The sequence below is a fragment of the Acomys russatus genome, chromosome 6 (assembly GCF_903995435.1).
Source record: "Acomys russatus chromosome 6, mAcoRus1.1, whole genome shotgun sequence".
Classification (NCBI taxonomy): domain Eukaryota; kingdom Metazoa; phylum Chordata; class Mammalia; order Rodentia; family Muridae; genus Acomys; species Acomys russatus.
The window spans coordinates 35,431,249-35,440,824 of record NC_067142.1 but is presented as its reverse complement, the minus strand read 5'-3'; the positions used below and the strand labels follow the sequence as shown (position 1 = coordinate 35,440,824).

Genomic DNA, 9,576 nt, shown 5'->3' with positions numbered 1-9,576 from the left:
GAGACCTAGCGCTCTTGAGCTGTCAGTCCCAAGGCAAGAGTAACTCCTGGCTGGGATCAGAGATGCCGGAAGAGCAGGGACCAGCCTCTCCGAAACACCAGGTGGGGAGTCAGGGTCAGCCTGGGGAGGCAACATCTTCTACATTGGTCTGAAGCAAGAGTCAGCCTCAACACACGTCCAAGATGAGAGCTATAGAGACCTGTGCGGGAACCAGCCTGGTGCTGAAGAGAACAGTTGCTGCTCAGCTTCCCCTAAAAGCTCAGGATTATCCCCTTCAAGTCAGCTTCCTCCTGCCTTAGAGATCCGGCCCTCACACACAGCATCTGATAGAACCAAAATAATATTACCAAGAACCAGAGGAGGTGGCCAGGTGTGGTGGCGCAGGCCTTTAATCCCAGCACTCGGGAGGCAGAGGCAGGTGGATCACTGTGAGTTCGAGGCCAGCCTGGTCTACAAAGCGAGTCTAGGACAGCCAAGACTACACAGAGAAACCCTCCATTGAACCCCCCCAAAAAAAGAATCAGAGGGGTCAAAGCAGCAAGCAGCACCCCTCCATGGCCTCTGCATCAGCTCCTGCCTCTGATCCTGCCCTGGCTGCCTTCAGTGACGATTTGGAAGCAATTTGGAAACATAAACTAAAGAGACTCTTACCTCCCCAAGTTGCTTTGACTACCGTGTTTCATCAGAGCAATAGAAACCCTAACTAGGACTTGGGCCCTCACACAGTTACATCTATACCCTAAGGTTGAACAGAAATAGACTTATAAGGCAATGTGAAATCTCTGACCCCCATGTGACACAGCAGACAGGGACTAAGATTCAGTTTCCAAGGCTGCTCTAACAACCGCAGTGTGGCCATTTCTCTCCTTTACAAATGCTGGGTGATGGCATGTAACTTCGTGGTCAGACACATTCTTAGCATATACAAGGCCCTGCATTCAGCCCCCAGAACTACAATAAATAAATAAATCCTGAAAGGGCAGCTCTATTCAGAGCAGGCCCTGTAAAGCCCCTGGGGGCCAGAGCCTAGAGCTCTCCCGGCTTTGATGGGACGGCCCCTGAGCCCACTTTTTCTGGCCTTTGCGTAGAGCTTTGCTCTCTGAGCTTTGCACCTTCCAGATTGAAGAGGCTTCCCTCATCTCTACAGTCTCTGTGTTCATTTTGTGCCCACTCCTTTTACCGAAGGCAGCCCTGTCCCTTCTGGCACAGTCCCCACCCAGCAGCTGGGCTCCTAATCTGCATAGAACTATCAGGACAGAGAGGGGCCTGGCAGACACTGGTGTCCCCCAGTGACAAAAGGGGACCCCACCCTGCCCCCATGGTACACAGATTCTGTTAGGTGGTCCTGAGGGGACATCTGTCTCATCTGCAACCTGCTCATTCATCAGCCCACTTCCCCTGTTGTCCTTTGCTCCTGGGCTTTATTTGAGCAGTCTTCCGCCCTGTAAGAAACCTCTTCTTAGGTAAACTGAAGCTGGGTAGAGGGCGGGATTCATGCATGACAAATTGGAGCATCACAGGTATCATGTAGACAATTGCCTGAGCTTTTCAGAGAGATAAAGAATTACTTTCTCAGAACCCATGTGTGCATTTGTACCCTGTCAGTCAGACTAGGAGGACAGCATAGATTTGACAAATAGAGACTCAGTTAAGAAAGTGGAAGACAGTGCCAAGCAAACTGCCTAGGTTTAGCTCCCTTCTTGGCCCTCTTGTAAGGTGCACAGACTTAGGTCCGATATCTCTCCATGTCACAGTCGAAAAACGAAGATAATGATCTCTTCTTTAATTGCTAAGAAGACTAAATACATTAATATATAATCCGAATTGAAACAAGATCCGTTATATCATAGCATTCTGTACATGTTGCCTTTCAAGGCACTCGGGCGCTTCATCCAAGCACACTTTTTGATGGTGTTTCATATCAAAGGAAACACTTTTTGTTTGTTTTTTGAGACAGGGTTTCTCTGTGTAATACTCCTGGCTATCCTGGAACTCTCTTTGTAGACCAGGCTGGCCTCAAACTCACAGAGATGCCACTTCCTCTGCCTCCCAAGTGCTGGGATTACAGGCGTGTGCCACCACACCTGGCCAGGGGGCACTTTTATATAGCTGGCACTTACCTCACTAACTGTGAGTTAGTTGACAGACAGCGGAAGCACCTGTGGGTGGGCTAGGCACTTTGACACTCCCTCCATCTGGAGGCTGCAGTGTGGAATCCAGCTTTCCCACCACCCCCCCAAGACTCTCACTATGTCTAATACTCACTCTAGGCTGGGTTCGAACTCACAGAGAGCCACTTCCTCTGTCTTCCGAGTGCTGGGATTAAAGGGGTAAGCCACCATGTCTGATAAAGCAGAGATTTTTTTTTTTCCTCTCATCTGTTCCTGGCCTAGAAGGATAGGCAAGGTGCCTGAGGTACCTGCCAAGCTGAGCTGGTGACACTGGGGGTGGGAGATAAAGGGAATGGATGGGTCTACACTTCTTAGCTCTTTGAGGGTTTTTTTTGTTTGTTTGGTTGTTTTTTTGTTTTGTTTTGTTTTGTTTGTTTGTTTGTTTTGAGACAGGATTCCTCTGTGTAGCCTTGGCTATCTTGGACTAGCTTTGTAGACCAGGCTGGCCTCGAACTCACAGAGATCTGCCTTTTTCTGCCTCCTGAGCACTGGGATTACAGGTGTGCGCCACTGCTCCCGCACTTTTCTCAGCTCTTTGTAACACCTATTTAACAAGCAGCTCCTGGACCACCAATGTATGGTGAGGAGTACTAGGCCCTAGAAGGGTAGCTGTGAACAAGGCGGGGCACAGCTCCAGCTTTCAGGGACCTAAACTTCTGACTGGGGTAAAATGCAGTTTCAGCAAGACTGTGCTTCCTTCTGGGATGGAAAGATGGTATCTATATTTGGGAGCCAGGTTCTAAACAGCTTGGCCATGTCCTGGGAAATGACAGCAAAAGAGGTTTGAAGGACAGTTAGAGGTCCATCAGCTAGGGGCTCAGGAAGATTCTAGAGAGGCACACTGGAGCTCAGAGGTAAGGGCTCTCCCTCCCCTCACCCTCCCCCCCCCCCCACATGAGGGTGGTGTCTGGTAGAGTTGAGCTGCACTTGGAAGATGACACTAAGAGGATACAGTGCAGAGACAGGGGAGGGTGGAATGGCTGGCTAGGGACAGTTTTTTGCCTGAAGCTAAGACCCAGCTTTCAGTAGGTCCAGAAAGAAGGGGCATGGGGTGGGTAGATCAGTACGATTAGAAAAACTGAGGGGAAGGACCTTGCGGTGGTTTCTCTTTACCAGTGAGGTGGACAAGACAAGCTGTTGGTTGGCGGTTTGTGGAAAGGAGTTGAAACTATTTCACTGACAGGGCACCAGGAGAAAAGGGCACGGGGTGTTGAAACTGCTGCACCGACACGGCACCAAGAAGCTTTGGGGCCTAACCAGGGCTAGGGCCCGGATGCACAGGTCACCAAGAGTCACCTCTGCCCTGTGCTACACATCCTGGGGCAGGCCCCAGGAGCTCAGAAGCCCATTGTGGGCCTTACCAGGAGGCTGCACAGCAGGCTAGCGTTGTTACCACAGCAACGGCCATGGAGCAGGCACTTGGCCCACCCACACTTAAAGGAGGAGTGGACAGAAGGAGAGAGTGTCCTGTGAAGGGGAAGAGGCAGTCCCAGCTTTGCCTTGCTTTAAGCTATACACTACAGGTATGTCTTGCCATCTTGCGGCACCTCTGCTTCCCCATCTTGAATGTGACCACGGTGAGCATTGAGTGGCTTTTGTGTGAAAGTGCTTTGTAAACACATGGGAAGCCCTGGACAGGAGATGGTTGATGAAAAGGGAGCCCATGGGGGCACTTGGCTGGTAGACAGCAGGGTTAGGTGGCATGGAAGAGGAGCCATGGAAACACAAATAGTGATAACCATGGCCATAAACTACTGCCACTGAGGCTGGCATCGGCATTGGCAGTGGACTCTGGACAAAGTCATAGGGTCACTGATTCAAAGATGGTTGGCTATGATGTAACCAGGGCGTGGCATGGCCTCTAGTGCTGTCAGAGAGAAAGTAAATTTGGCCTGGGACTCTTCTGCAAGGTCCAGCCTCTCTGAGTAAGGGGATAGAGGGAGTCCCGAATGTTCTAATAGAACAAACAAAATAAAATAAAATAAAACAGACAGGCAGAAGCCAGGTGCCCGTGTCAGTCCTAGAGACTTTAATGTCCAGCTGGTTGGAGCGGCTTTATGACAGACAGACCCTGGCAGCGAACAGGCCTTTGTGAACAACATTGGAAGCTCTGCCAACCCCTGCTTCTTGCTGGTGAGAAGAAGAGCCTGTCTTGCCCATCCATGGCCGCCTGCCTGGTTGAGGTGGTTCCTGACCACTGCTACTCAGCCCAAGCAGCTGGCTACTAAGTGGGAGGCGAGGCTGCTGGGCTGGCTGGCTAGCCCTTCTCCACTCCAGTGCCTTCTGGCCCTTGGTCATGGCAGTTCTAAGCTTGGGCCATTCTGGGGAGGCTTCATATACATATATAAGGGTCTTTTGGGAGCCCCCGATGCTGGTTTGGGCTGTCCAGGGAGGACCTGAGGCTCAAGCCTCCCAGGACATAGCCCTGCCCTCTGGGGGTTCTCGCTTCAGTAGCTCTGTTGCCGCCACCTCTACTTCCTCTGGTTCCATCTGGCAGGCATCTGCCAGGGCCTGGCCTGTTGCCATGACGAAGTTAGCATCAGCTGCTAAGGAGTCTAGTCCTCCTCGAACCAGAGCCTGCAAGGGGAAGAGGAGGTTTGAGGGGAGGGGTGTCTTCCAGGCACATTGCCTTCTGGGGCCCTCCACCATTGGTCCTACCCTCTTCTCATGACAGACTGTACAAAGTTACCCCTTGGAGTGGCCCTGTCCCACCTTACCTCTTGGATCAGGACGGCCGTAGCTGGAGCTGTGCACCTGTGAGCTGAGTTCCTGGGAACGCCTTCCTCAAAGCTTCTGTTGTGGGATGTTTCTAGAGACCATGGCAAGGAGCCCTCTCTCTCCTGCACAGGTGGCTCTGCCTGGGGAAGCTGTTCCAAACACACAAAAGCAAAGACAGCACACCCCCCCCCAAAACAGGTATACTGGAGCCCATAGCTCATCCAAGGGGGTCTCAACCAGACCCACAGACTGGGGAGGATACAGAAACACAGGACCCTTCTGTTATGGGTGGACTGCTCCCTACAGGGCCCCTCCCCTGCCACAGCCCCACTCCTAGCATCAGGCCAGGTGAGGTCCATATGGCACTTCTTCCCAGGCCTTTGCCTCTGTTACCTGGCATGGAGAAGGAAGCACCTGGCCTCCAGGCATTCCTTTCTGGGTCACCTGTCCTTTACATTTGTCCACACGGGATTTGCTGTGAGGTCCTGTGGGCAAGATAAGACAAGGTCATTGGGGCTGCTGACTCCTGATGGGCCAGCTACAGATGATAGCCTAATGGGTAGACACATGTTGAAACCTAAGCGACTCCAAGCCAGGCAGAACTGGCAGCCAGTTCTCCTTGTCATTACAATCTGGGAGAGGCTGAGGGCCAGACTCACTAGCAAGCTCTTTTCCAGCATGGCTATGTGAATGCCTGCTAAAGTGTATTGGGGAGCAAGGAAGTACCCTTATTACTACTGCACTCTGCCCTCCGGGGATCCTCCTGTCACACAGTGATCCAAGACCTACAGGGAGACTGCATAATCACCTGCTCAGGAATCAACAATCCAGGGCTCATTTGTGTGGCAGGGGTTGGGGGGGGGGTGAGGGTGTTTGACATTCCAGGGGCCTAGTGAAGGGGAACCCCAGGCTAGCCTGCACAGAGTGGGGTGTAGGCCTGCATAAGGCCGTTAGAGTGAGCAAGCTTTCCCCACCTGTTTTCCTCAGCTTCCTTTCTGGAGCCTTCCTCAGCTGGGTAATAATACTCCCCTTCCCAGGGTCCAGCTAGCGTCCATCTTATCATAAAGGTTCTAAGTGGCTCTCCCAGGCTCTAAGTAGGGAGGGGGCACTTTCAACCCCCCTCTAAGAGAAAGCTCAGCTTCTTAGTCACAGAAGGGACTAACCAGAGACCATGCAGGGCTGACTGAAGGGTCCTTCTCTGGTAGCAGGCATGTCTGCCACTTCCGGGAACTCTCTTTCATAGTAGATGCTGAAACAGAAGCAGAGCAGGCTGGAACCCATTCACTGAGGTACCAATGAGCATCCTATCAGAGTGCAGGAGGCTTTGTTCCAGGGCAGAGTCTGACAGCACTGAATCTAGCCATCCTTGAGTTTAGGGGAATGAGCCAAAGTCATGGCTGCCTCCACTTTCCTCTGCCCTTCTCATATTCTGAATAGTCTCAGCAGTCTTAGGACCCTAGTTCTCAACCCTGACTACACTAGTGGGCTCACCTGGCCGGGCTGTGAAGACCATCGGCTGTGACCCCACTTTAGACACCGGCTGGCCTATGAAACCCATCGGCTGTGACCTCACTTTAGACACCAGCAGTTTTGAAAGTTCCTACATATTACTCATGTCCAACTGAATCTGAGAATTATTCTGGGCCTTTCCAGCCCATGGTCTCAGTACACCTAATTGCTCATAATTGGTCACAATTATACCACATGGCACACACCCTAATGGCAGAGCCCAGGTCTGATGCTTCTGTGTTTCCTCACTACCTAGCACCATGGTGACCCAAAGACATAGGTACCCTTCAAGTATCCTGGGCTGCATTCAAGAGTCCTCTTTGGACTGGAGTGAGGTGTTGGCAGTCCTGGCCAGGAAAGTAGCTGCTCAGTTGGCTTCTTCCTCAAGAGACCACTGCTTGGCTGGCCTGTCCAGAGCAGAAGCCTCGCTGGGAACCCAGCCCTTGTGTTAGGATGGCTAAGTGGCCCTGCTCCCCATCCTAGTGTATTTTGTGACACTTAAGTCACAGCCTGGGATTACTGTGATGGGAACTACCCAAATCCAGCAACTGACCTTACCATCCAGAGGTTCTGATGGTACATGCTGCTGCCAGAGACCCTTTCTTAAACTATGCTATGTGACCAGTACACTTTAGTGCCTTCCTACTGCGAATCACAGAAAGGCCAATGGTGACAAGAGGCTGCCCCCTGCTGGTCAAAGATAACCTCTTCCATCCAGGGGTTTACCTCTTGTGTTAGGGGAGCAGAGTGGTCCCCAAGGGCACAAAGCAAACAAAGTACATTCTATACATTTCATGGTGCCTCCTTCCCTCTCAAACCTATCTCAGAATTTGTACACCCATGGCCAGAAGTTATCACCGTTACCTGGAAAACACTGTGTGGTTTCTAGGGCTGCTGTTGCCACGGGCAACATTGGCATTGGCGTTGTTGGTATTGGCACGAGCAAGAGGGTGGGTGCCTGGGTTATGAGGGAAGTCCTCCAAGAAGACAGGTGACTCCAGTTCTTCCATCTCCATTTCACCAAATTGGAGGGGTCTTTGGTTGGCCATGACAGGGGGTAGAGAGTTGGTCCTTTCCAGGAAGTTGTCCACTTGACCAAACAGGCCTCCAGTCCTCTAGGAGCAAGGGGGAGAATGGAGAGACTGCAATCAGTGACTGGGTATGAGGATAAGGGGTTCATTGGGGCTGAGAGCTTGGGATGGTGATGCTAGAAACAAGTGATGGGATTGGAAGATAAATCTGCAAGGCCAGATGAGAAGAGACCCAAAGGTGACACTAGAACATAATCCACCCTCAGCAAGGTCTAAATGTGATGGGCAGACAGGACATACCTAAGGAACCATACAGGCAACACACACATAGAAACATGGAACACTGGATTGGGAGTGTTCAGAACTGTGTTTTAGCTCCCCTCTAATCAAGTGACATAGGACATTACATGTCATTTGTTTGGGCCACCATTTTTTGTGAAAACTCAATAGAGTTTAATGGGGTTTCCATGAAGAATCTTCAAGATCCAACTGTGGCAGAATATTTGATCATATTGTGAACCCTGAGATTGTGTTGTTTACTGGAAAAACCCCAGCACACTCCTTTAATCCTAGAGCTTTCTGCTTGAACAGTGTAAACAGGATTAAATAAAGTCAACCATAGGTCAAGAGGTGAAGCCAGAAACCACTTGACAGGAGTGAATATAGGGAAAAAACCATAGAGGGTAAGAGGAAGTTAGGAGAAAGGATAGAGAGACACACAGGAAGTAGAAAGGAGGCACAATTCAGTTTGAAGGTTTTTGAGATGGTGAGGGGAAGGAGTCTTTTTTTTCCCCCTTCTGGACCATCACTGAGGAGGAAGGTCAGCTGGGCTCTTTCTCTGCCTCTATGATCTAGCAGGCTTTCACCCCCAACACTGGCTCCCTAATCTTTATTGGTAAAATCGAAAGGTTGGGATTTTGTTTAAAACAGCATCCAATGAGTCACAACTCTCCACAGAACAAGAGTCAGGGCTAGACTGAATGGAAACAGACCTTTGGGAGATGGAATTAGATGAGGACTTGTGGGTAATGTAGGGAAGGGTGTATCATAGGTAATACTTTTGGGTCATAGATTCTGAGTCCTGGAAGATGTAGGCGGTAAGGTGTAGATATATCTTTAGCTCCCATATCCATCTCCTCCACAGCTACTGACTGTGTCTGATCCCCCAGAAATGGCTAGGACCCTCACTCACCCGGAATATCCCCTCTTCCATGGCAGCCTCCACCATGGCTCTCTCCAGTTCCTCCTCTGCTGTCAGGTCTCCCGAGATGGCACGGTGGATCTCAGGAGCTGCCTCTTCCTCTATGGTCCGTAATCCAGCCTAGGGATGTTAAAGGGACAGGGCAACACTCAAGTCCAGGAGAGGAGACCAGAAATGCTTTCCCTGGCCCCACAGAACCTATAGCTCTCCTGAAACCTGTTCTCCATCCCGGACCAATGTCACTGGACTTTGAGGCCCATGGTCCTTCTCTGCTCTGGGGGAAGACAGTCTACATTCTGAAAGGTTTCTAAGGGGTTTTCTAAAATCGTGTGGGTAGAGATTTTTATACCTATCCCACCCAGGCTTCTCAGTAGAGACGTCTCTTGGTTTTTAGTCAATGGAACTTTCAGTAACAACCAATAGAACAAATCAAAATGAGTGTCACCTGATAATTTTCAAAGAGGACACAGCATCATGTCTGTGGCATTCTTACCCAAAGTGTATATTTTCTATCTAATATGAGGAAACATCAGATCAACCCAACCTGAGGGTCAGCCTGACCCATGTCCTCAGAAGCATCAAGGTCATGTTAAGAAGAGACTGCTGAGTGATTCCAGAAAGCCAGATACCAAGGTGAAAGGGCGTGCATGCAAGGTGTATGATTTTGAGAGGGCGTTCATGCAAGGTGTTTGATTCTAGGAGGGTGTGCGATTCTGAGATCAATTAGTTTTCTATAAAGGACTGTTGGAGCAGCAGGTGAAACTAGAACAAGGTGAGGAATACAAGATAGCAATGTGTCAGCACTGGTATCCTAGTCTCAGTAGTTATAGTGTGTCTATGTAGAAGAATTATGTAGGGTAGATCCAAGCTTTCTGGAAGTTCACACAGAAGTATTCTGAGCTGATGGAGTTTCATGTGAGAGATAGTCTTAAATAGTTCATATAAA

General features: G+C 50.3%; 1 protein-coding gene across 1 annotated transcript in view; it reads right to left on the bottom strand.

Moving 5' to 3' along the window:
• Window positions 1-4,183: 4,183 nt before the first annotated feature.
• Window positions 4,184-9,576, bottom strand: part of Cacna1s (calcium voltage-gated channel subunit alpha1 S) — a 66,375-nt gene continuing 60,982 nt past the window's right edge. Inside the window, 7 exon segments of the mRNA XM_051147487.1 lie at window positions 4,184-4,589; window positions 4,592-4,748; window positions 4,889-5,038; window positions 5,283-5,374; window positions 6,053-6,138; window positions 7,263-7,513; window positions 8,622-8,750. Of these exon segments, the coding sequence (XP_051003444.1) occupies window positions 4,504-4,589; window positions 4,592-4,748; window positions 4,889-5,038; window positions 5,283-5,374; window positions 6,053-6,138; window positions 7,263-7,513; window positions 8,622-8,750 (951 nt within the window). The 3' untranslated portion in view covers window positions 4,184-4,503.